Raw genomic sequence first — 27,871 nt, 5'->3', positions numbered from 1 at the left:
GATCTTAGGCCTGAATAGGTCTTGCAGCTTCTACTCTTGCTCTCTTAGAATCCTGAGACCTGCCAGTGTGTGGCTCAGTGGTTGAGCACCGGCCTGTGAACCAGGAAGTCACAGTTTGATTCCTGGTCAGGCCACATGCCTGGGTTGCAGACTCTATCCTCCAGTGCAAGGCGTGCAGGAGGCAGCTGATCCATGATTCTCTCTCATCATTGATATTTCTCTCTCTTCTCTTCCTTTCTGAAATAAATAAAAATTTATTATTTAAAAAAGAATACAGAGATCACCATGCCATAAGAAAGCTCAGTTTTATGGGCTGAATTTGTTTCCCCAAATTCGTATGTTGAAGTCTTAACTCCTAGTACTTCATAATATGACTTTGTTTAGCAACATGACCTTTACAGGGTAATTAGGTTAAAATCAGCTCATCAGGCAGACCCTAATCCAATATGACTGATGTCCTTATAAAAAGAGGAAATTTAGACAGAGTCACACACACACTGGGAGGACACCATGTGAAGATGAAGGCAGAGGTAGGAGTGATGCATCTACGCACCAGAGAACACCAAACATTATCAGCCAACACCAGAAGCTAGGAGAGGCAAAGGTCAGTTCCTTCCTCACAGCCCTCAGAAGGAATCAGTCCTGCTGACACCATGATCTTGGAGTTCTAGCCTCCAGAACTGTGAGTAAATACGTTTCTATTGTTTAAGTCTCCCTAACATACCAATCAACTAATATACCTGCTCATTCTGCAGTAGGTTAGATTGTTTGCATTAGTTTACTAGTGCTGCCATAACAAAGTACCACAGACTGGGTAAGTTAGACAACAGAGATTTATTTTCTCAGAGTTCTTGAGGTTGAACTCTGAGATCAAGGTGTTGGCAGGGTTAGTTTCTTCTGAGACCTCTCTTTGGTCTGTAGATGGCTTGCTTCTGTGTCTTCACGTGATCTTCCTTCTGTGTGTGTTGGTGTCCAAACTTCCTCTTCTTCTAAGGACACCGGTCACATTGGTTCAGGACTCATCCTCATTTTAATCTAATCACATCTTCAAATAGAGTCATATTGTGAGGTAGTAGGGGCTAGAGCTTTGACATAAGAATTGGAAGAGATGGAGTGCGCACAATTCAGCCCATAACAAGAGGCCACATGGAGGAGAGCCAAGATGCTAACTTACAGCAGCACCAACTGCCTGATAGGAGGCCATTGTGAACCTTCCATCCAGCTCAGCTGACCCTCCAGCTGACTGCTGTTACATGAGGGAGCTTAGGTGAGCTCAGCAGAATTGGCTGGCCAACCCATAGAATTGCAAGAAGTCATACATCACTGTTGTTTTAAGCCACTATGTTTTGGGGTACGTAGTTTGTTATGCAGCAATAGATAACAGAAACAACCCCATTTCACATAAATTCTAAACCAGGCCCATTTCCATTACACTGTAGTGATGGGCTACATGTTAAATGGGTTGTTTAATCGGTTGTTTCATTATTACCATAGGAAAGGGATGAGTACTAATTTATTAACTTAAAATGAATAGATGTTATTATCGCTACTAGTGACATTTATGTAGCACTTTGCCAATTTGAAGCAGTCTCTTAATAATTTATAAAGGTTTTAATCGAAGAAATATTGAATCATAGACCCATGGGAGGTAAGAGGAACAATAAGAGGTCATTTAATCCATCTCCTTATCTTCAAAGAGAATGACTTATTCTATCCCAGCCAGCTAAGAGTCATCTTCCTCCTCCTGATTGTCATCCAAAAAAACTTTTAAAGTGTGTTTCTGTAAAGGGAACTGTATTTAGCACTCTATAGGCCTTGAAATATTTAATGCAACAACAATGCAGAGACCAACCACACATAAACAAGATTCAAAGTACTGCACGCACAAACAGCTTAAAAGAATGAATAAAGAAGATGTGGTACATATATATATACCATGGAATATTATTCAGCCATGAGAAGGGAGGCAGTTCTGCCATTTGTGAGAAAATGATGGTTAGCAGGGGCTGGGGGTGAAAGAAATGGGGAGATATTGTTCAAGGATACAACCTTCCAGTTATAAGCTGAATAAGTTCCGGGGATCTGTTGTACAGCATGATGATAGAGCTAATAATATTATATTATATACTTGAGATTTGCTAAGAGTAGCTCTTAAATGCTCTCACCACAAAAAAGAAACAGGGGGTGGGGACAGGGGTCAATGAGAAAAACAAACAAACAAACAAAGGGGATATCTGTAATACTTTCAACGATAAAGATAAGTTAAAAAAATGTTTTTGTAGGGGCAGAAGAACCATGGTCCTGTAAAAAAACCTACTTTGGAATAAAAAATGTGAGTATTGTTTACTGTTAAAAAAATAGCAATTATGTGAGGTAATTGTAGATATTAGCTAAGGATATGGTGATAATCACTGTGTAATATATAAGTGTATCAAATCAACACCTTAAACAGTGCTGTATTTCAACTATAGCTCAATAAAGCTGGAAAAGGGAGGAAGAAAACTACATATACAATGACTGTTTTTAGTTTCAATTGTCGACATAAACATTTTAGCCCATGTAGATAATACAGACAGACATAAACATAATCATACAAAAACATGCATGTATGCAAGTAAAAGAAAAGGTTTAGGGAAATATGACAACTCTCAGATATTTGAAGGGCTGTTGTGTAGAAGAAAGGTTAGGTTTGCTTTGTGTAGCTACTGGGGACAACCAGGACCAGGGGTGAAACAGGTGGAAATTTCAGGGAGGCATGTGTCAGTGTATCTTTAGGAAGAACTTTTTAAGAATTAGAATGTTTTAAAATAAATGGGCTCCCTCACTGGAGTTATTATAGAGGGAATTCCAGGAGATTTGCCTAGATGACCTCTAAAATTCTTTCTAACCCTATGACTCTGAGCCACCTGTCAAAATTAAACACATTTGGGGGATGTAGAGGAAGGTAACTGAATTTTATAGGCAAAGAATTGTTATCAGCTGTGCTTGTTGTAGGTATGAACAGAATAGAGACCAGGGAAAATTGTTATATCTCTATGTATAAATCTGAGATTTTCTTATGAAGGAGGCAGGATCTGAGTAGAATCCTAAGTACCATTAAGGGGAATCACTCAGGAGCCATACTGGGGATAATGTGATTATTGTGAAAGTCATAGCTAAAAAAGAAGACATCCCAGAAAGAGGGGTATGGGTTTGAGGAACAGGAGATGATGAACACTAGGCAATTATAATCCAGGGTGTCCTGGAAAATAATTTTGAGACATTAGATGAAAAACTTAGACATTGTACATAATGGAGGGGAGGGGAGCATGGTCAAAGCAATGAGAGGAAGAAATATTTCTGTTTTAATACATTGCTGGTGCTAAAGGTTTGGAACCTGGGAGGAAAAGGCTAGTAGCAGGCGAATCCAGCAGAGAGATGACTTGAGTCCAAATGAACACTGTGTCCATACAGATGCAGGGAAAGAAGTAGATATGGGAGATAATGTAAGACTGTAGCAAGAGCCTGGAAATGCAGGCTGGTGAAGACAAGGATCAGTGAAGCATGGCTCACACTCTTCTTGCTTCTGGAAATAGTGGCATTGCTTCTGGAGAAGATCGAGATGATGAGCATCTGTGTCTTCAGTGTGCCTGTTAGTGTTGGTGCTGTGTCTGATCTTCCATGCCATTTCCCTGGCCATCATACAGGTGAGGCTGGCTGTCCCTGCACTACTGTGCACCATCCCTGCTACTCTCCCCACCACCCCCCCCCCCCACACACACACACGCTTTCTGCCCCCATGGAAGCTCACAGCTGCCCTCAATTAAGTTTATGTTTTGAATGTTAAAGTGTAATTCTCCGGCAATTCATTTTGGCTTGGTTATGTTGAGATGAAATAGTTTCCCTAACTTTGTTTCTCCCCAGCTCCCTTTCTGAAAGTTCCCATCTCGCGCTGAAAAGGAAAGAATGGAAAACATCTACAAGATAGTGCATGCATTCTAAGTCTCTGCTTACAAGATATTCTTGTTTTAGCCTAGATAGGATCTTAAGGATCAGTGACAGAGGAATTTTTCACATGAAAAACAAAGGTCTTATGTAATTGTTCACATGTGCAGGTAGCTGGTGATAACCAGGTAGGAATGACTAATAAAGTGACATATGATTCCACATGTTTTTATTGGTTGACGGGTGTTTTTGTTTTTAGTTAAATGCAAAGTGGTAGGTGGTGGTGGTGGTGGTGGTGGTGGTGGTGGTGGCTCACCTGAATAAATACTGTAGAATTTGTTCCATGATCGAAGTTTATATCACTTGAAGAAATTAGACTTGGAAAAGTTGATGGACTTCTGAAAACATTACATTTTTTTTTTTGGTATGAATAGTTAAGTGCTTGTATGACACATGCCCAATATTGTTTTAAGTGCTTTAAATATATTAACTAATTTAATTCTCACAAGAGCACTATAAGGTAAGTACTATTGTTAATATCATCACCTCAAAGATGAGGAACTGATAGCTAATAAGTTATTTGCCCAAGAACAAATAGCTAATAAGTATAAACACACTTTTGAACTCAAGCAGTCTAAGCGTCAGAGTTCCTACCCTAACCACTGTGCATACTATATGCATATTACATTGTATAACATTAGCAGAGAAGCCAGACTGATACCCCCAAATTGAATTTTCTAAGATAATACAAATGAAACAAAAACCCCAACATTTTGCTCTGTGACCACTTTTATTCCTCGTGAATGATTTTTTTTTTCCAGCGGTTGCAAACACTTTGAGGATTAAAAAGGGGCGTGTGTGTGGTATTTTAAACACAGGAAAACTTCGATCCAAATAGAAAATTCATATTCTATTCAGTGCTAAAGCATAGTGGTTTTGTTCCCGTTTTTTGGGGCAGTTTCTGTTATTTCTGGCCACAGCCTGGATGGCAATGGAATAATTTCATAGTGCTCTTATAATAGTATCAATGTCAGAGATGGTTCATCTAAGGTCAGGCTTTTAAGACATGTAAAGACATGTAAAGACACGTAAAGGAGACCAGCAGTTCCCTCTTTCTCCTAAACCTATCGTCCCAGTGATTGTTTTGTTGCTTCTTTACCATGGCATCCATCCTCTCTGCTTTCATTTTAAGCAAATTTTCAGTGGGATACCCTCAAAAACTGATACTTTTTATAAAGGAAATAGAAAAGCCAAAGGAAGATAATTATCCAATTCTTTGACAATTTAAAAAGCTGGATCAATATTAAGATGCAAGAATGTGTAGTGGGGGGATAAGTGAATATTTGCACACATAAATATGTATTGTGTGTGCGTATAAACACACTTTTCTGCTTGACTCACCCTCTTCAGATAATATAAATTAAGGGTGAGTAAGTCCTGACTCAGAAAACAGAGTTAAAGATAGATTTTTGTCCCCCTTTGTCATCAAAAGAAGACCTGACCACGTGCCAGGTTTATAAAGCACGCCAGTGGGAAGATTAGCTTGACTGCCAAGCATTGTGAGGGTAACAGAAACACACATGTGGTTAGGTGGTAAAGGAGTTCAAGAGGAATTCATGGTAACATCATACGAGGACTGGGGCCACAACTGCTTCTCCCCTGAGTCTGTAGAGTGCAGACAACCGAGCCTGCCGAGTGCAATTTACCATCATGAAATAATTTCCAAAAAAAAAAAAAAATCACAATGAAACAATAGTGTACCTCTTTACTATCTTCATGCACATTTTGGCTGATCTGGACCCTAGGCCTGCTGCTGACAAGCGTGTGTACAGAGATCCTCCCGAGCACTTTAGGGATCCTCACCTGGACGGCAACCACCTCCTGCCCTGTGCTTGTCTCTCCCAGCTGTGCCTGCTAAGGCGCGGTGCACCCGGGGCGCATCGCTGGGCGGATTCATGTGGCAGGTGGAGGTGGGACAGGGAGGGCTTGACACCCACCGACCACCAAAGGCGGTCGCGTGTGAAGCGGAACGTGGGAGTCCGAGATGCGGGGAAGGGACCGAAGGTCCGAAAGACCTTGACGGGGCAGCGGACGTGCTAGCGAGGTGGGCACTGGGGCTCCCACCGGGGGCGGGGCCTGCGCAGGGGGGTGGGGCCTGCGCAGGGGGCGGGGCCGGCGCGAAGTCGGCCCTCGGAGTAGCGGAGGTGACTGGTTGGGTGGGGGGGCGGGAGACGCTCTGCTCCATGCTTTCCCAGAGCTCGGTGGTTTAAAGATGGCGGCGGCGGCGGCGCTGGGGACGCGGAGCCGCGGGAGGAGGAGGGGGAAGAAGGGTCTGTGAGTCGCCGAGAGGCAGCGTGAGGAGTGCGGGTGCGGAGCCGCCGGCCACCCGGCTCCCCAGGGCCGGGGCCAGGACTGGCACGGAGGCCGAAGCAACCCCAGGAGTCCGAGGCCGGAGCCGAGGAGGAATGTGACCGGGGGTCGGCGGGGGCGCGGGAGTTGGCGAGCGCCGGGATGGGGCAGCAGGTGGGCCGCGTCGGGGAGGCTCCCGGGCTTCAGCAGACGCAGCCCCGCGGGAGCCGGGGCAGCAGTGCGGCCAGGCCCTCCGGCCGCCGGCGGGACCTGGCGGGGCGCACCACGGAGGCCGGCTTCAATATCTTCACCCAGCACGGTGAGTGCGCCCGGGGGCCGGCGCGAGGGCGCCGGGAGGCCGCGGGCGGGCTTGGGGCGGGGTGGGCGGCGGACGGGCAGCCTGAGGGGGTCGCGCGGTGGAAGGGTGCCCGGGCGTGGGGGCGGAATCGGCTGCCATCTGGGCCCGTCACGGGAGGCGAGGCACACCCCTCCCCCTCCCGTCTCCAGCCCGGCTGGCAGCGCCGGGGGCGGGGGCGAGAGCCGTGGTCTCGGGGACCGCGGTCGGGCTGCCCCTCCGTCCTGGGACCCGGCTGCGCGGCTCGGGGAGGAGGGCGCGGTGGGTAGTGCCGCCAGGGGAGGGGAGGCGTGAGCTCCATCCTGGGGGTGTTGGTATCAATCGATCGTTAGCGAAGAGAACGGGAGTTGTGTCTTAAAGGGATGGGGAAAGAGCCACGGAATCTCGGGAGCCAGTGGCGTCGAAAGTCTGTTCGTAAGTCAGGCGATGTGCAGTGCCAGGACAGTGGGCAGTGCCCGCCCATGGGAGAGATAAGGGGTGTATCTTAGCACTTTTTGATTACCGCCCCCCCCAAAAAAAACCCAAAAAACAAACTGGAAATGAAGGGTTTACCTCTCTTCTGCTGTTTTAAGTAGGATAGAGTCCTGAGATGGGGGGTAGGGGTTAGAGGAGGTTGGTGGGCATGGTTAGGATTTCGGATACGAACAAGTTTTTCTTTCTACCGGGTGTGCATGTATTCATACGTATTTCCTCTCTGTAATCTGGAACCTATTACTCTGGTTACCAAGGTATTTTTAGAATAGTTGTCTCCTGATCATACACTTTTATCAGTAAAAGAGCATAAACCTCAGGTATTAATGTATCTTTTAAATTTTATATTTGTCCGAACTGTGTTCATATGTATGCAACTTATAATGTACCCAGAAATAGAATTTAAGAAAGCATGAAATGAACAATAAGTATAATAAATTAAGTTCTAATATGTATCTTTTCCTGCAGCCCAGTGGATTCTTTGGCACTTCCTCTGAGCTGCTCCCACCCACCCCACTTTTGAGACTGATTTTTTAGAGGAAGGGAGAGTGGAGGAGGGAGGAAAAGAAAAAACAAAGTTGACCTTCATGAGGTTTAGATAACCTGAGACCTGAGAGAAGCTGAAGACACAGATATGACCTCTGTATAAAGGAGGGGATAGTTGAGGTTGGATGAGAGGTAGCAAACTGGACTCTTCCTGAAGAGGCCTGTAGAAAATAATAAAGGATAAAAGATGTTCTGTACTGCACAGAGTAGGGAATGGGGGTGGGGGCAGAAAAGGAAGTGTGAACTGTTCCTTAGAACTGGAGTTTTGGAGGAAGTAAAGCAAAGAAAAAGATGAACTCAGGAAGCTGTGGCTGCTAGGTGAGTTGTATTCAGAGAATTCTGGGTTTGGACTTTGTGAACAAGCTGAGTTGTTCCTTAGTGGAGGAGATATAAGGGATTTGGGGCCATTCAAGAATTACATGTCTACTATTAAAGACAGGGGTCCTCAAACTTTTTAAACAGGGGGCCAAGTTCACTGTCCCTCATACTGCTGGGGGGCCGGACTATAGTTTAAAGAAAACCTATGGCCCAAACCAGTTTGGCTCAGTGGATAGAGCGTCGGCCTGCGGACTGAAGGGTCCCGGGTTCGATTCCGGTCAAGAGCATGTGCCTGGGTTGCGGGCATATCCCCAGTAGGAGATGTGCAGGAGGCAGCTGATCGATGTTTCTCTCTCGTCGATGTTTCTAGTTCTCTATCTCTCTCCCTTCCTCTCTGTAAAAAATCAATAAAATATATTTAAAAAAAAACACACAAAAAAACTATGAACAAATTTCTGTGCACACTGCACATTTCTTATTTTGAAGTAAAAAAACAAAACGGGAACAAATACAATATTTGTATCTGCATGTGGCCCGCGGGCCGAAGTTTGAGGACCCCTGATTAAAGATGTGAGTTTTTCTTCCAGGGATGTGAGTGAACATGTTACGAAGGTGTTATATGGCTTATTCTTTATTGAAATCACTTCCTAAAACACAGGCAGCCCTAGCTGGTTTGGTCCAGTGGATAGAGTGTCGGCCTGCATACTGATGGGTCCTGAGTTCGATTCTGGTCTAGGGCACATGTCCAGGTTGTAGGCTGGATCCCTAGTTGGGGGCATGCAGGAGGCAACCGATCAATGATTCTCATCATTGGTGTTTCTGTCTCCCTCTCCCTGTCCTTTTCTCTCTGAAATCAATAATTATATATATATATATTTATATACAGTATATATATATTTATATACTATATATATATTTATATACTATATATATATAAAATAAAACACAGGAGGCAAGAGTGGGTGAATAGTCTTCAGGGAAGAAATCCACGTAGCTTTGCTTTGTGGAAAGTGTTAATGTGGGTTAAACTTGGCCCAGTAGGCAACAGTAATCCTCTGCCTCTAGCACAGAGGTTCTCAACCTGTGGGTCGCGACCCCTTTGGCGGTTGAACGACCCTTTCACAGGGGTCGCCTAAGACCATCCTTCGTATCAGATATTTACATTACGATTCATAACAGTAGCAACATTACTGTTATGAAGTAGCAATGAAAGTAATTTTATGGTTGGATCACAACATGAGGAACTGTATTTAAAGGGCCAGAAGGTTGAGAACCACTGCTCTAGCATCTTATTCAGGACGTAAGATTTTCAGAGAATGAGGAAGTCATGAAGAATGGAATAGAAGAGATTTTGAAGGATGGATGGGAGTTGGACTTACGGAGCAAGAAGATGAGGGCAGGCTGGTCAGGAGAAACAAATTAAGCTTGGACAATGGAAACAAACATAATTTGTTGATGGGATAGTGAGGACACAACTGTCAGGAGTTAAGCAAATACTCCAGGAGTGATAGTAGAGCAGAAATGGCAAGAATCAAGTCGTCGTCCTCGCTACACCTGGTTAGGTGATTTAGTCAATTACCGTCTTTGGTTTTTTAATCTTTAAAATGTTGGACCGGATGATTGCTAAGGTACCTTCTGACTCTTAAGATTTTATTATTTTAATTGAAAAGCAGTGGGAAGAAAACTTGGAATACGTTGGATGGGCTCTGGTTATGGAAAATGTGGGAAAGGAATTTATATCAGTTTACCTGATTGGCTGTTTTATAGGATACCGCAACAAACCCAAGTATGAAATGCTCAAAGACTGGCCTTGAGTGGAGGCAGAGGAAATAGGAGGGGTAAGGTCAAGGGATATTTCATTCATTTAACAAACAAAATTTTTTTGAGCATCTGTTATGTACTGGGCCCTGGGGATGTTGCTGTGAATATGAGTCCCTGTCCTTGTGGAACTTAAATAACTTAATGATTTGACATAGAGGGGGAAATAGGAGAGATCACTTTGGAATATTTATTAAGGGCATGAATTCTGGAGCCATGCTGCCTGGATTTGAAACTTGGCTCAGCTGCTTATTATCTGTGTGACCTTGGGCAAAGTATTTAACCTTTTGTGCCTTGGATTCTCCATTTGTAAAATGGGCCTAATAAGAGTACTTAGTACTTAAACCTAGATTTAATGAGTTAATATATATGAGGCACGTAGAATAGTGCCTTGCACACAGTGAAGAGCTCAGTATGTGTTAGCTGCTACCATTTCTACCATTATTAAAAATAGAGATGAGTCAAAGATGATAAGGTTTTGACATTGGCTGAGATGGTGATTTTTTGTTGACAGGTTTGGAAGTTAGACTCTGATTGAAAGGATGGGAATAGGGTAAGCTTGTTGCCAAAGACTAGTATGAAAATAAGGAAATTAGCAAATAATATAGTAAACAGAGGTGAAATGAGTATTATTCTTAGACAGATGGGTGTTTACAAACTTTTACATAGATGAGTTTCTCAACCTTGGCAGTATTGACATTTTGGGGTAGATAATTCTTTGTTGTGGGGGCTGGCCTGTGCTTTTTATAAGATGTTTAGCCACATCCCTGGCCTCTACTTAATAGATGTCTGTAGCATACCTTTCTGGCAACAACTTCCTCTCCCCTCCAATTGTGACAACCAGAAACATTTTCAGGCATTGCCAAATCCCCCCTGGGGGGCACAGTTGCCCCCAGTTGAGAACCACTGCTTAAAAATATGTAGTAGATTCGGTATTGAATGAATAAATGAATTAGATTTAAAAATTCCTCAGTGGATGTATCATTTGATATTTACACACAAAAATCTAGATCTAGAACTAGTATACAAATCACTGTCTTGAGTTTCAGTATTGAGGTATTTGCACACAATTTTATATATGAAAGTTAAGTCTGACAAGCTATCGAGTTTACGTATAGGTTTAAAGTGGATCAAATATTGTATGTAGTTAATCAGTAAACATGTACATGTTATAGAAATGTTTTATCAGAGTCCATGATTTTTCTTCTGTAGAAAGAAATGGTATTTTCTTATTGAAAATGAGAATGGTATTTTTTAAAAATATATTTTATTGATTTTTTACAGAGAGGAAGGGAGAGGGATAGAGAGAAACATCGATGAGAGAGAAACATCGATTCAGCTGCCTCTTGCACGCCCCCTACTGGGGATGTGCCGAACCTGGGACCCTTCAGTCCGCAGGCTGACGCTCCGCTGAGCCAAACCAGTTAGGGCGAGAATGGTATTTTTTATTGTTAATATATATAAGTTGTTAAAATAATTTGCCTTGCAATTTTTGTGAATTTTGTGAATGCAGTTTAGAAGGAATAAAAATAATAGGGCTGTTTTTGGTATGAAAGAGTTGAGTACTGTGTGGCTTTTCTGATCTCTGTTATTGAACCTTTTTGGTGAGCTGATGTTTTGTGACTAGTAAGTAATCTAGGGTTAAATACTTTTCTTTTTAATATCTGACATACCTTACAACAGTTGAATGGTTTCATTTAAACTTCTTCTCTCATTTACTGAAAATACTATTAAAAGTTAACCTTAAGTTGTGAAGTTTTGAATAATAGAAAATTTCCCTTAAATCAACTTACCATTTTGAGTGGTCTGGTTTATTTATTTTGGATCTATAGTTCATGTTTTAATCTTTGCGTCATGAAAGATATGGGCATCCCAGGTTCAACCTGATACTGTAGAAAAGAACAGGAAGGCTAAATTGCATGGGAATCTTAATTATGGTGACCTTGTATTGTGGTCACTTATTCTTATGAAAGTGACTTTATTTTTAAAAATGAAGTTAGCTGTTAGATTTTTATCAACCTCCAAATCTGTATAAATTGCAGGTATATAGATAGCTGTGTCTGTTTTTAGCAAAATGGCAATATAAATTGTGGTACAGATTTATTAAACCAATTGCCAGTAAGTTCCAGGAAAATTATGAAGTCTGAAGTTTCTCCTTCAGTATGCTTTAAAAAGAAAACAAAAGAAAAAACGGCATCTTTCCCATTCTATCCCCCATTCTATGTTGTTTTTCCTGTTCATTCTCTTTAACAAAATTGGGAATGATGATGATAAATTTTTATTTGTGTAGTTTTTTTAGAGTTTATGAAGACCTTTTATGGCTTTTACTTAATTTGATCTTTACTGTTACTCTGAAATAGGTGGGGACAGGTATTAATCTTCTCATTTTAATTAAAAAAAGTTAAGAGAACTGACTTTTCAAGGTCACCTAGCTGTTAAGTTATCGGACTGAAACTAAGCCCTTTTCTCCAAATCTTGCCATACTGTGGATATTTAGAGAACATAGATTCAAATCCTGCCTTGTATCTGACATTAGTAAATGGTTTACAACTCCAACCTCAGCAGATTGTTGAATTAAATAATAAAATTATGTAAGGCTCTTAACGGAAGTGCCAGGCACTAAGTACTCAATAAACAGTTTTGTTGTTGTCGTTACTTTCCTCAAGACGGTTGTGAAGATTGAGTCATATATGAAAATGTTTTGTATTCTATCTACGATACTGCTATTATCAACACGATGGTATGCTAAAGTGTAGAATTGTCTTAGCATTTACTTTTAAAGTATGTTTTCTATCTCTAAATCTTTTTCTCTCAAGTGACTCTTCGTTATTAAAGGACTTCCAGAAGCAAAAAGGTAGGGAAATTTTGGGAATCTGGAATCATAGGAGAATCTGAAATTACATTAGTACTACATTCCTCTGAAGGTAAATATTTTCCTCTTACCATGACTTGTCTTAGGGGTTTGGGTGTCAATTAGAGCAGCGGTTGCCAACCTTTTGGACCTCACGGACCGCTGAATTAGAGGATAGTCCGTAGTTCTTTTTCATTCACTCTTTTCATAGGATGTTTTTTCTTCATTCAGAGAAGTTGAATCAGAGACACAGGCCAATGCAAATATAAAGTTTAGAGATTTCATTCTAATCTGGCACATTTGTTTGCTAGTTAATATTTAATGACTTTGTATGTTGTTACCTCCTTCATCTGACATCCTTTAGACTTTTTGTGCCTCCCTGTATTATTTTTAACTCTGATTATAGTTTTTGTTAAAAGCATGTTTTAGTGGGACTTTTTATGCTCATGATTTTGTAAATCAAATGAGCTTTTTCTCATATTGTGGAAATGAGATTTCAAAATACTTAAGAATGTTAACCTCATCAATTTTAACATTTCTTCTGGAATAAGTAAATTTGGAGTTTTCACTGTAGATACTTCACCAAATCATGTAGAAGAACTGCTTTAAAACGTTAGCATAGAGAGCTTGTTAAGACAGATTGCTGGGTCTCACTCCCAGAGTTTGATTCGGGTTTCAGGGGATCAAAAATTTGCGTTTCTGACAAATTTCCAGAATAGCTGATGCAGCTGTTTGGGGGGGTCACACTTTGAGAACCATTGGTGATGTGCGATTAAGATGAGTAATGGGTCAAACGGATTCAGAGACTCTGTTGTCTGAAAACATTATGTATTAACTCTCTTCTACCTAAAACTGGTTGAAGTCCATGTGTCCCATGTCTAGTGTACACATATACTAGTGTCACTGTTTTACCTCATATTTTGGTGGTAGGAAGAGATGATGTGTCTTTGCTTTGGCCTCAACATTTCTTTTTATCTCTAAAGGTTCATATGTTGAAAGTCTATTGAGAGATGCACTTTTGAAAGAATCTTGAAATCAGGGAAAAGTGAGGTAGGGCACATAGGGTTCTGTTGACACACTTAGGGTGGGCCTCAGTTCGTGGAAGAAGTGGTGAAGAAAAAAATGGCACCTATTGGGTACTGTGTCAGGCATGTTCTAAGTCAGGGGTGGGCAAACTTTTTGACTCGAGGGCCACAATGGGTTCTTAAACTGGACCGGAGGGCCGGAACAAAAGCATGGATGGAGTGTTTGTGTGAACTAATATAAATTCAAAGTAAACATCATTACATAAAAGGGTACGGTCTTTTTTTTTTTTAGTTTTATTCATTTCAAACGGGCTGGATGCGGCCCGCGGGCTGTAGTTTGCCCACGGCTGTTCTAAGTACTTAATTTCTGTTTTGTTTTTGTTTTTTAAACCACATAAAACCCTACTTGCCCAAATTGATACAGATTTGATAGAGACCAAAAGAATTAGGGTACCTTCTTGTGATTCTATAGTTTTGGTGTATGATGGTGCCTAACCTTTTGGGGTGTGTGTGCAAAAATACTTAGGCTCCCCCCCCCCCCATCTCTCTTGAGACTGTATTGAAGTTTTCAAAATGGTAGGTCAGGGTTAGGTGTGTATATTCTGTGGCTACAGAGTCAGACTTAGATATTACTAGAAACCTGGTGCACGAAATTCATGCACAGGTACAGTCCCTAGGCCTGGCCCCACCCCCCGCTGCCACCACTCCTGGTTCCCCATTCGCGGGTGGTCGGTGTCTGACAGCCGGGGAAGGGACTGAGAGGTCAGCTGTTCCCACCCGCTCGCCGTCCCTGCCTCTGCCGCAGGTCACCCTCCATGTGGGGGCGAAGGAGGGGATGGGGGCCTTGACCTGGTGCCGCCCGCATACCCTGCCACCCAACCCTGGTTCCCTATTTGCTATCAAGTGATCGGAGCCTGCCAGCCAGGTAAAGGGACCGAAAGGTGGTCACTGCGCCTCATAGTGACTGGTCCAATGGTTGTTCTGATTATTCTGCCATTAGGGTCAATTTACATATTACCCTTTTATTATATAGGATGGTCTAATGAAGGGAGCAGTAGGCACTAACAAGGCTATTTGGAATCTCATGGTAACATTGAACTGCTGTCTTAATCTAGGTTTACTGTCACTAATATTTCTTATTTGAAGGCTTTTATATCCTCCCCCCTTTGTTGTAGATTACAACTTTTACTCTCTTTGCTTCTTAGAAATTAAGATTTAACAGATATTAGTGATAGTATATTGTGCTACTATGATAAAAAAATGAATATAATAAATCCATGTTTCTCTATGAATGTGTAAGAAAGTATAAAATATTATCTATATATATCCTCTAATGTTTGTAGTTGATTTATTAGACCATACTGGTAGAGGGTCTTTAGAAAATTACTAACTGATGATATTGTGTACCAATTGCACAAATATTTGTGTAAATGACTCTTGGATTCTAAGATACTAGGTTGTAAGAATTGATTTCTTTACCTTGTGTCCTTTAGACACGGTATATGCCACATAGTAAGTGTGAATAATTGTGGAACAATTTTTTTTATTCTATATGTTTTCATATATTTCTGAAATAGTCATTGATTAAAAACATCTTAAATGACGATATGTCTGATTGTTAACAGTTTTACTTGATAAAACTGTGTAGGTGACTATTTTTTCTCTATATCCAGATGTGCACACAGATCTATAAAATATCCATATATAGCAGCTTGCATGCTATGGTGTTTGAGACTAAACATAAATAATTTTAGGATGGCACTATTTTATAGAATGTTAGTGTTAAAAATGAAGTACTTCAGTGATCCTGTGTTGAAATCTATGTAGCTACTTAAAGTGGTATATTTAGTTTATTATTGTAATATGCAACTTAAAAGACTTTTTTTTTCCTCTTGAAGTAATATGGCAGAATTAAAAAAAATTTGCTTAACTCTCCGGAGTACTTTCTATGTTCTTTATTCATTTATTTTATAGTAATTGACTATGTAGATGTCTCTGAGAGAATTTTTAGGTATGATAGAACTGCTGTCCAAAAGAATGATGCTGCTTAGATGTTGATGAACATCCTCATGAGACAGTTAAAAAAACTAGTCTTGTTTTGTGTGTCTGTGAGTATGATATTTTGTACAATGACTCTTGGTTAATAATCTTTGCCCTTTTGGTTTGAGTGCATAATTTTAGTATGTAAATTGTGGTCATTATACTAATTATAATTAGAAAACTTCCTCAGTATTCCACTTAAATATAATACTATGCTAAATTTAATTTTGGTTGCTTAAAAAATAAGAACTATACTGAGCGTTTTTCCCCATTCTTCGCTTGGTGCAGTAAATGTGCTGACTCTGTGGTGGTGGTACTGCCGGCTCCTCCATAGTGAGCTCTGCCGGTGCTGGCTTTTGATCCAGCACAACACAAAGCTCCGCAGGCCCGGGCAATTTATATTCCCTGGTTTGCTTTCTAAGGAGAGGAGGGGGTAGAAACCTTTCACTTGATGCGGTCAATGTCAAAGAAATGTTCTGTGGCTTAATGTGATACGTAGTATGTACAATTTTGTTAACATGTTCCTCTGTCTATTCTGATTCCAGCGAATTAAAATAACAATACTTAGCACTGAAGATTGCCACTTAACTTAGCATTTTGTGGATCCAGATTATTACTAAGAAAACATTTTCCTAAAACTAGCAGCACCAACAGGCACAATTAGTATCATACATCTGTTTCTTACAGGAAAGAAAGGTTGATATATGAATGTTTTTGTTACAGTAACTTTTATTATTTTCAAAATTTGCATTTTTTAATTGTATAAAAATATCTGAAGGGGTATCTAAGTGTAAAAGAAAAATCAGTACAGAAGCATATGGAATAGACATGAACGTCCCCTTGGTATTCCTACCCTCATTCTATATTCCCTTATTAGAGGAAACTGTTCATGGCTTGATGTGCATTTCCTCAGAACTGTGTGTGTGTGTGTGTGTGTGTGTGTGTGTGTACACACACATTTAATACTTCTCTTTTTATTTCATAAATGGCATTATATTTATACATTTTTCCTCCCAAATTTGTTTTTTGTACTTATATGTCTGAAAGACCTTCCTGTGGTAGTATGTAATAGGTTTTTCATTCTTTCAACAGCTTTATAGTGTTTCATGCTCTAGATATATATTTTAACCATGTTGTTTAGATAGTAATCATTTTTTATTGATGAATATTTGCTTATAAGATTATTTTAAAAGTATTTTTTGTCTTGTATTTTCTATATTATCATCTTGAACCCATCTGAAGTTTTTATTTCAGATAAAATATATATAATTTGAGGTTGGAAGAAACTTAAATGCTTTTCCATTGCACTAATTAGTGAGTAGTTCATTAATTCCCACAGCTTTGAAGAATCATATTTTTCATATGTTAAATTCTCAAATTTTTACAGATCTTTAAAAAACTCTCTCCATGGGTACATTGATCTTTATTGCTTCCTGCACTTGGTTAACATATTATTTTAATTATATAGTAATTATAAGCTTAAAATGTATGTTTATCTAGTTAGCTCCCCATTATTGTGTTCTTGTTCAAAATTTATTTGGATGTTATTGCATATTATATCTTCTAAAAATTCTTAGGATTGGGTTGTTAAGATTTAGAAATATTTTATTTTAATTTATTTTATTGATTTTAGAGTGAGGAAGGTGGGGAGAGAGAGACATAGACACTGATACATTGTTCCACTTATTTATGCATTCATTGGTTGATATGTGCCCTGATGAGGGAATGAACCCACAATCTTGTCATGATGGTGCTCTAACCAACTGAGCTACTTGGCCAGGGCAAGATTTAGAAATGTTAATGGAATTTTCGTAGTGATTGTATTGAATTATAGGTTAATTTTGGGGGTGAATTAACACTGTTGCATTATTGTGTCCTTACATCCAAGATCATGGTGTCCCTTTGCCAATCTCAATAAATCTTTTATGTCCGTAAGTAAAAGATTTTTCATTTGCTTCATATTGTTTTTGGATAAATTTTTTTCTTTTTTGACATCTCTGGTTAAACTTATTTGTGGGCACTTTATAATTTTTGTAATAATTGTAAGTGTAATCTTACATTTCCCATCGATAGGAGTCATTGTACTGCTTGGCCTCATTGATGTTTCTGTCTCTAAAATCAATAAAGACATACTAAAAAAATCTGGTGTATATTCTTTTAAATCCTCTTTTATGCATATGATTTGTATTAACCAAAATGTAAACAAAGAAAACATACAATTTTTTGTTAATCTTTTTTTTTTTTTTACTTTATGTAGTTTGAATCTTGGTAATCTTAAAGGAGAAAGGTTTTTTTTTTTGGACCCTCTTTTTAGAACTATTTTTGCATTTACTCCTCCTCACACTACTTAATATCTATATACTTTAGTCTTACAATTTTTGTTATTCCTGTTTAAGTTCTTGAAGACTTCTGTATTCTTCATTCTGCTTAGCTCATACTAAATTTACTTAAGGGTAGGGCATACAGTAATGCAAGTAATTGTAGGGGAAAAGAAGACATTTCAGCAATTATTTCAGGGTACAGATCAATCACTAATTCACTTATAGTCCAGTATTGCTTAATTTGCTGATATAACAAAACTAAGAAAATACATATTTGTATAATTTATTTAAAGCCATCTTTTTTAAAAGTTAAACTAAAATATTCCTAGGATGTTAAATTTTTATGATCTTTTTTACACAGAACATACTCTGAGGCATTAACTCTTTTTTTTTAAAACATATTTTATTACAGAGAGGAAGGGAGAGGGAGAGTTAGAAACATCGATGAGAGAGAAACATTGATCAGCTGCCTCCTGCACACCCCCAACTGGGGATGTGCCTGCAACCAAGGTACATGCCCTTGACCGGAATCGAACCTGGGACCGTTCAGTCCGCAGACTGATGCTCTATCCACTAAGCCAAACTGGTTAGGGCTGAGGCATTAACTCTTGAAAATAAAAATGTGGAGGAGGACAGCAAGGTTATATTCTATTCCTTTTAAAATGTCATGAGTTGTTTAATTTCTTTCAAGAAGAAGGAAACGTGGGTTTACTGTCTAGTTTTTAGGTGGTGATGTATAAAAGAACTAGAAGCCCGGTGCACAAAAATTTGTGCACTCAGGGGGTCCCTCAGCTTGGCTTACTGTGCCTAAACTGTACAAACCATGTGGCTTATGCTGACCACCTGCTTTCTTCCTGGGAACCTGGTATATTGGTACATGGTAGGCAGAGGATGCCTCTATGACCAGCTCCTAAGAAAAACCTTGGGTACTGAATCTCTAATGAGCTTACTCTGTAAACAAAACATTTTACATGTCTTATAACTCATTGCTGGGGGAGTTAAGTGTCCTGTGCGACTCTCCTGGGAGAAGACACTTGGAAGCTTGCACCTGGTTTCCTCCAGACTTTGTCCCATCTGCATCTTCCCTTTGTTGATTTTGCTTTGTATCTTTTTGCTTTAATAAATCACTATGAGTATGACTATGTGCTGACTCCTCTGAGTACCCCTAGGGCAGTGATCGGAAAACTGCGGCTCGTGAGCCACATGCGGCTCTTTGGCCCCTTGAGTGTGGCTTTTCCACAAAATACCACGTGCGGGCGCGCATGTACAGTGCGATTGAAACTTCGTGGCCCATGTGCAGAAGTTGGTATTTTGTGGAAGAGCCACACTCGAGGGGCCAAAGAGCTGCATGTGGCTCATGAGCCACAGTTTGCCGACCACTGCCCTAGAGAATCATAGAATCTGGGAATGGTCTTGGGGGTCCCAACAAAACAGTGGATCAGATAAATTGATAAGTGGAATCCACCATGCTCATGTAAAGCCTCTACATGGAAACATTCAATGGGTTGGTGTTATTTTTTTGTTTAAGTTTGTCTTAATAGGGTAGTAGATAGAATAACTGAAATTAGAAGTTAGTTTGGGAGCTGTAGGAGAGAAGAAAAAAAAGCTCTTTATTTGTGATGAGAAACTTCTAAGGTCCTAATTTTATGAAATTAGATCTTACTGTCAGGCTATCTGGTAAGGTTCTGTACTTTAGAAAATATATTATTCTGAATGGTGAACCAAAAATGAGACAACAAATAATGACTTAAGAAAGCACTATGATGTAGGAAGTACAGGGTTTTTAGAGCCAGGCAGATTTGGGTTAGAATTCTGGTTAATTATGTGATTGAACTTACCTATATACTAGAGACCCAGTGCACGAATTCGTGCACTGGTGGGGTCCGGCCGGCCTACCCCAATGGGGGCCAATTGGGGCTGGGCCAGTGAGGGGGAGGGGCCACGGACGGTTGGCCGGCTGGCAATGACCCCAGTCGGGGGAGGGGGCAATTGGGGGCCTGGCCAGCCTGGGGGAGTAGCTGTGGGAGGCCCTATCAGGGCCCTGATCAGGCCAGTTGGCCACTGCAGTGTATGTAGTAGTGACCAGCGACTGAATCGTTTTGTCATTTCAGTTGCTTGGCATACACACACACACACACACACACACACATGATATAAATGCCAAGCGACTGGATACCTGGCTGGTAGCTATGACATGCACTGACCACCAGTGGGCAGATGCTCAACGCAGGAACTCCCTGCTGATGGTCAGTGTGCTCCCACAGTGGGAGTGCTGCTCAGCTGACAGGTGGGTGCCAGACACTGGGCTCAGGGCTGGCGAGTGCAGCTGTGGTGGCAGGAGTCTCTCCCGCCTCCGCAGCAGCGCTATCAAGAGCAGTGTCGGCAGGCGCAGTGTGGTGCCCGGCCCCGACTTGGGCTGCTCCCCGGCCGCCTGCCGCTTCACGCATTGCTACACCCCCCGGGGGATGTTGGACTGCTGGTTTCGGCCTGAAGGCCTGCGGGGATTGGGGTCCTGGATTGCTAGAGGGCTCAGGCCAGTCTGAGGGACCCCCCCACTGGTGCACGAATTCATGCACCGGGCCTCTAGTTTCTTTATAAAATGAGGATAATACCTACTTTACAGGGTGGCTTGAGAAATAAATAAGATACAGTGATATATATGAAGCTTCTACCATTATGTCTTGCACATAATGACTCAGAAATTGTTAGTATACTTTTTTTTTTTTGCCTTTGAAGATGTAGAGAGATTGGAGAAATTTAAAGGTGAAAAAGGTGAAGGTTGTGTTTCTCTTATTGATCTGATGTGAAGTTGCTTAGGAAGGTTAGTGAGGAGACAAGAAAACGGAATTTTAAATTTATCTTCAGAATCACCCAGTGGATGTTTTCATAGTTTATTTTAATGGAATTTTACCAAGCCAAGGAGGTCAGTGTTGATTTAGTTGAGAATTGAAGGATGGGTAGGAATTAAATAGTTCAGTGGCTAGGAGAGGGAAAGAGTGTTTCAAAAAGAGGGGACAGAAAATGCACAGACTGGATGGAGGAAGCCTGGTAGCATTACTTACAAAGTCTTTGTATTCTTTGTATTCTTCAGTAGATTTTGCTTGATTATTTGCAACAATATGAAATAGTCATTGTTTAGTTTTTATTTTGTGTAGGGTGTTGATGCCTTAAAAAATAGTTCTTAGTCATTCTTATTCCACAAAACCAGAAATTATATATGGTATATAAACAAATCATTTCTTTTGTTGTGTTTTTGTTAGTCCTCACCTGAAGATATTTTTCCCATTGCTTTTCAGAGTGGGAGGGAGGAGGGAGAGAGAAACATTGATGTGAGAGAGACACATCACTTCATCAACTGGTTGCCTCCCGCATGTGCCCCGATTGGGGAGGGCAGGGAGCGCGAACCTGAAACCCCAGGTACATGCCCTTTACCTGGAATCGAACCCTCAACCCTTTGGTATGTGGGTCAATTTTGTAACCACTGAACCACACCGGCCAGGGCCTAACCAAAGCATTTCTAAGCCTCTATCAGTTTATTGAATTATTTTAAATTCTTTTTTGGTAACCACAGGCTCTTTAGAAAGCACTCTGCTTAATCATAATTTGAATAATGATTGACATTTAGATCAGTGAGGTACTTTGAGTAATTTTTATAATAACTTTCTTTGATTTAAATTATATTATTAGGAAACTGTTAAATAAGATTGATTTTAAATTCACAATTATCCTATATAACAAAATTTTTGAAAGAGATTATATTAAGAAACTAACAATATTTATGAAGAAATGGATTTGTTTCTTGCAGGGCCCCCATTGAATTCAAAATTATGAAATTTATACTGTTAATAATACTTTGACCAAGGAAAAAAAGATACTCTTTGGGTAGTATTGTTATTGAATTTGTTATGATCAAAGACTTATAAGGTTCAATTTAATAAGCAAAAGAACTGTTCCTCACCAGTCCACTAGGGGATACTCCAGCACTTAGGAAGAAAATCCAGTTACTAGTATAGTTTAAAAATTATCTCCCATTTAATAAAGTTACTCCTTTCCTGTTTGCTTACATGAAAAAAAAATAAGTTTTAGATCTAATTTGGGCTATAAATTTGACAGTATTCACTTGTGGAAGAATTTGCAGCCTTTTTTCAGTTTTATTAAGTTATAATTAATAGATAAGAATTGTCTGTATTAAAACATCAAGTTGTATGTTTGATGTATTTTGATGTATGTTCATACAATATACGTGATGTTTTTGATATATGCATACATTAGGAAATGCACACCACAATCAAGCTAATTAACATATTCATCAACTCACATACTTACCATTTTCTTTTCTTTTTTCCTTATGGTGAGAACACTTAAAATGTACACTATTAGCAAATTTCAAGTATACAATACATTATTAACGATAATCACCATGTTGTATATTAGATCTCTAGAATTTATTCATCTTATAACTCAAACTTTGTACCCTTTCACCAACATCTCTTCATTCCCTCCATCTCCCTGGCATAACTGACATTCTACTGTCTGCTTCTGAGTTTGACTGTTTTAGACTTCACAATAAGTGAGATCCTGGAATTTTAAGGTGGAAATTCATAGTGTGATTCGTTGGTCACTTTTTCTGGTGGTTGCCTCAAAGTTCTTTGAATTCGGAAAAACTGTTGTTATTTTCCTTCTTGGCACATTTATTTTGTAAGTTGTGCTTTGTTGGAAGGTCAGAAAAACTGCTATTTGGTTTGCATTTGTTATAATTTTCTCCATTTTATCATTTATGTTATTCTTACCATTTACCTTAGGAAGTATGAAAGATTACCTTAGGTATACATAACAAAGATGGTAATTCATTCTGCTATTCAACAGAGTTTAATATTATCTAGACTTCTTTCTAATAATTTAAGTAGACACAGTTCGATTACTTGGTGCTCCAATGAAAAATGTGTAAAAAGTTGAGTTCCATTTAAAAAAATGTACATTTTATTGATTTTTTACAGAGAGGAAGGGAGAGGGATAGAGAGTTAGAAACATCGATGAGAGAGAAACATCGATCAGCTGCTTCCTGCACATCCCCTATTGGGGATGTGCCCACAACCAAAGTACATGCCCTTGACCAGAATCGAACCTGGGACCTTTCAGTCCGCAGGCCGATGCTCTATCCACTGAGCCAAACCGGTTACGGCTTGAGTTCTATTTTTAAAAGAGCAAAGTTTCAAGGAAAGAATTGAGGCTCTTGTATTAAGAAAAGATCAGACTTATTGTTTCAGAAAATACTTCGTTTAACAAAACATAATTTTTTTCTAACCTATTTTTTATTTTACTTATGATTTTGGTTTATATCAGGGGTGGGCAAACTTATGATTTTGGTTTATATCAGGGGTGGTTTATATCAGGGGAGGGCCACAATGGGTTCTTAAACTGGACCGGAGGGCCGGAACAAAAGCATGGATGGAGTGTTTGTGTGAACTAATATAAATTCATAGTAAACATCATTACATAAAAGGGTACGGTCTTTTTTTTTTTTTTAGTTTTATTCATTTCAAACGGGCTGGATCCGGCCTGCGGGCCATAGTTTGCCCACGGCTGGTTTATATTATAATGAATTTTCTGTGTATTTCATTCTTCTGTGCCTGGCACATAGGTACTTAAATATTAAGTGACTTGTCAGACTTAACTCATCAATTCACCTGATTTCTGTTGTTTATAAATACGACTGGGTGAAATCACATGCTACGTGATAACGTGATTTTGAAAATGGAAAATCAGGTAGTCTGGGTTGTGAAGAAGTATATTTGTCCATTGAAAATAAAGGTGGTAAGGAATTACTGAGTTTAAGTAGAGTTGGGTGATCATTTTGTAGGATGTTATAGAGGTAGCATCTCTATCTTGGTAGAAGGATTGCATTTGACATTCTCATATTGTATTTTTTTTTATCTCCCTCTCCCTAGCAAAATGGGGAAAGCGCTAGAGAGTGTTGGGATAATTAGGTCTTATGGTTGTGCATCTGCATAGGTTGACTAGCATGACCAAGACCAGCTGTCTGTACCTGTGGTAGAGTATTCCTGTGGACCATTTTTCATAACTAGTTCTATAATTATTGAGTATGGTTAAATTCCCTGCTGTATTCAATGGACTAATCAATGAATGAAATATGTCTGCTTCATGTTTTGTTATATTGTGTTTATAGAGGAAAGGTAAAATGTTATTGTCACAAGTTACCCTTTTGTTTTTATACTTTTTTTGTTTATTTGTAATAAAATGCATTTTTTTTTTTTACAAGAAAGGAAACACAAAAAAATGACTATATAATGCTTTTGCTTAGGTCCAGATTAATTTTATATGACAGATTCCAATTCATTGTCCCAGTTTTTCTCTAATTTCAGTTGAGGGAGTAATTGTTCCATTTTTCATATAAAGATGTTTTGCAGTACTTTTTGGGGGACAGCTCTTGTAATTTTTTTTCTGTCTTAGATTATTTAAATGATGGTGAATATGTGTATATAAAGTGATTTTATACAGAAAAAATAAACTTGCATACTATCATATGACACCCAACATTTTAATATGCAAGAGTTGGAAAAGTATACAGCATTATCTGAATTTGAAAGTTAAGAAGTACATGTCTGTTGCCTTATAGCTGCAGAACTCAGTGCTTATTCTTTTAAGTTATGCTTTTATAATTCTTATCCTATGTGATATAATACAAGTATAATGTACTGGGAAGACCCTTAGAACTAGAATGGGTTTGTAAAGGATTTCATTACTATCACCATGGGTTTCCTCTTCTGAAATGGACCTTCATGTGGCCTCATGTCAGTTGAGAAGAGCGCTATTTTCAAGAAAACTGGGAGTGACTTCCTGTCTAAATAAGGGAATAACTTTGATTAGAAGGGATAAAAAGAAGTGACTAAATAGCTGCTTCTATTTTTCTATCCCAATCCTCTTCCCACGCAGTGCCATTACCAGGTCTAGGGCTCAATTTCTGGATATACTAGAATATATCCTGGATGTTCTTTGTTACTGCTATCTTTGGTGATAGAGTTTCTGGTAAGTGTTCTTGGCATACAATCCCAAAATTAGTTAGTAAATGCATTATCATACCTGCTGTTTGATGGCTCTTTGAACTAGTGAATGCAGCTACCAACTTCCTCATGACAAGGTGATCGCTAGTTAATGTGAGAGTAAGGGAACATTTAAGAAGGGACCATATAACTTTTTGTGCTGAGAAATTTCTGCAGAATCTTATTGAAACATCCCAGAACAACATGAAGAATGGGGTAAGGGATAAAATTGAACTTATAATGAATATTTACATTTTTAAATGGTAATATTTTTGCCATTAGTGTTCCACATCTTGAAAATGCAAAATTGAACTGAAAAGTTTATGTAATTTGAGCATTGATATTATTATTAAACTAGAGGCCAGGTGCACAGATTCATGCACTGGTGGTGTCGCTTGGCTTGGCCTGTGCCCTCTGGCAATCTGGGACCCCTTGGGGGATGTTGGCGAGCCGGTTTCGACCTGATCCCCGCAGGCCAGGCCAAGGGACCCCACTGGTGCACGAATCTGTGTTCTGGGCCTCTAGTATGCATATGAGATCTTTGGTTAATCTTTTCCCGCCCTCCCTCCCCCTTTCCCTGTGAGATACATGAGTCTGTTCCATGTTTCCATGCCTGCGGTTTCTGCTCCTGTGTTGAGCGTCTGCCCCCTGGTGGTCAGTGTGCGTAATAGTGGCCGGTTGTTCAGTTGCTTTGGCTTTTATATATTAAAATTTAAAACTTTATTAAAATTAATAAATAGTTAACAATATTGTATTACATGTTAATGTAGTTTAAGATGTAAGAAGTATACCTTTAATTCCTCTATATCTCTCTCCCTTCAGCCACCGAGTTCTCTTCCCTAGAGGCAATCAATAGTCCCAGTTTAAATATACACTTAACATTTATTATTTAAAGGACTTCTTTGGTATGCATGAATGACTAAAGTGGACAGCATGGATTATAGAATCACTCATTTAAATTTTTTCATTTATTTAACAGTTTTTGGCACCTATCAGGCATTTTCTTGGCACTGGGAATATGGTAGTGAACAAATGAAACTGCCTTCATGGACATTGCATTGTAGTGGGTGGAGATGGGTGCTAAATATTTATTTATTTATTTACTATATCATGTGGTGATCAGTTCTAGGAGAAAAATAAGGCTGGGTAAAAGGACTGAGTGATAGAGGAGGGTGTTGTTTGGGATAGGATCGTCAGAGAAAGCCTCTGGGAGGGTGAGATTTAGCAGAGAATGAAATGATCTGAAGGAGTGAGACTTGAATGACTTTCAGGAGGAAAGCATTTCCAGGCCGAGGACAAAAGGGCAAAATTCTGAAGCATATTTTTACAGCAGAGGTATTTATTCTTCCAGAATGGTAGTGAAGGCTAGACTGGCTAGAGAGGACTGACCCTGGGGAAGGTTGCTAGGAGATAATAATATAGGAGAAAGAAAGTAAAAGTTGTGCGTGTGATGAAGGGGATTGCTGAGGGCCAGCTTATAGAAGGTTCGTATAACATCATAAGGAATTAGGATTTTATTTTGAATACGATGGGAATCTGCAATTGGGGGAGGCGAGTAGATTTAAAAGGTTGACTCTTGGGGGCAAGGGTGAAAGCAAAGAGATAAGTTATGAATCTAAAATAGCTATAAAATATACAGCTCTGGCCCTAACCAGTTTGGCTCAGTGGATAGAGCATCGGCCTGTGGACTGAAGGGTCCCAGGTTCGAGTCCGGTCAAGGGCATATACCTTGGTTGCGGGCACATCCCCAGTAGGAGATGTGCAGAAGGCAGCTGATCGATGTTTCTCTCTCATCGATGTTTCTAACTCTCTATCCCTCTCCCTTCCTCTCTGTAAAAAAAATCAATAAAGTATATTTTAAAAAAATAGACAGCTCTGTACTAGATACAGTCAGCTTTATCAAATTTATTTGGGTCTAATTTCTGTCTGGGATTTGACTTATATTGAAGAATGAGGTAAGAGATAAAATTGAACTCATAATGAATATTTACATTTTTAAATGGTAACTTTAGGAATTACAGTTAAACTCTGTAATGATTTAAGTTTGTATAGATCCCCAAGTATCACTGGCATTTTGAAGAAATATGGTAATAATTCCCAAAAGCATTCCAATTCCTTTTATAATTATATTATAGCATGCAATAAATATTTTCTTAGGCCTTCCTAAAGGCCTGTGTTACAAAGTTTTGACAAATTAAATATTGGGTGTTCTTTTTTCCTCTCCAGTTTAAGTAGGTGGCATTCTGAGTTTGAAACTGCTTCGGTTTCTCCAGCATATATCAGTATGCTAAAAAGTATTTAAAAATCAAAATTCCTAGAGAGACTTTAAGTAAGCAGGTCACTAGTGATAAAATAAATGGAATACAAAAATTTCAAAATGTGAAATTTAAACTTTCAAGTGACTGAATAATATGTTTGAACTTTCTAGAAAACCTTTTATATCAGATATTGTGGAAAGGAGTTACATCATGGGAAATAAATCTGAAATTGAGGATCTCAGAGCTCTTAATGTCTAACTATAAGTGAGTAAAAAATGAAATAATGGATAAGGGAAATAGAAAAGCAAAATGGACACTGAAGCATTCTAAAATATAGTGTTGGAAGGAGAAAAGGAATAGAAAATGAAAGTTAAAGGGAAAGCCTAGCATATTGAGAATTTAAGAAAACTTTTAAATAAGGAATTGCTGGATCCATTCAGGGTTAGGGAGTGCATTGAAATAACTAACATAGTTACACACACACACACTCACTCACTCACTCAAAAAGAACTCTGAAAATTAATTCCAAAACTA

The 27,871-nt window shown here is 39.4% G+C and overlaps 1 protein-coding gene and 1 long non-coding RNA gene across 2 annotated transcripts in view; both read left to right on the top strand.

The window, feature by feature from the left end:
• The first annotated feature begins 469 nt into the window (after nucleotides 1-469).
• LOC308533801 lies at nucleotides 470-4,150 on the top strand. Its single transcript, XR_013997119.1, has 4 exons — nucleotides 470-682; nucleotides 2,283-2,332; nucleotides 3,576-3,686; nucleotides 3,904-4,150. It is a non-coding gene; the product is annotated as an uncharacterized lncRNA (long non-coding RNA).
• Nucleotides 4,151-6,435: 2,285 nt separating this feature from the next.
• The window catches only part of ABL2 (ABL proto-oncogene 2, non-receptor tyrosine kinase), a gene marked incomplete at its 5' end in the record, with an annotated part of 80,968 nt that continues 59,532 nt past the window's right edge, over nucleotides 6,436-27,871 (top strand). Inside the window, one exon of the mRNA XM_081113286.1 lies at nucleotides 6,436-6,592. Within this exon, the coding sequence (XP_080969412.1) occupies nucleotides 6,436-6,592 (157 nt within the window). The remainder of the gene's footprint in view (nucleotides 6,593-27,871) is intronic.

Source organism: Myotis nattereri, assembly GCF_964212035.1.
Source record: "Myotis nattereri genome assembly, chromosome: 18".
Classification (NCBI taxonomy): domain Eukaryota; kingdom Metazoa; phylum Chordata; class Mammalia; order Chiroptera; family Vespertilionidae; genus Myotis; species Myotis nattereri.
Note: the sequence above shows the minus strand (reverse complement) of the source record. Positions and strands in the feature narration are given on the sequence as shown.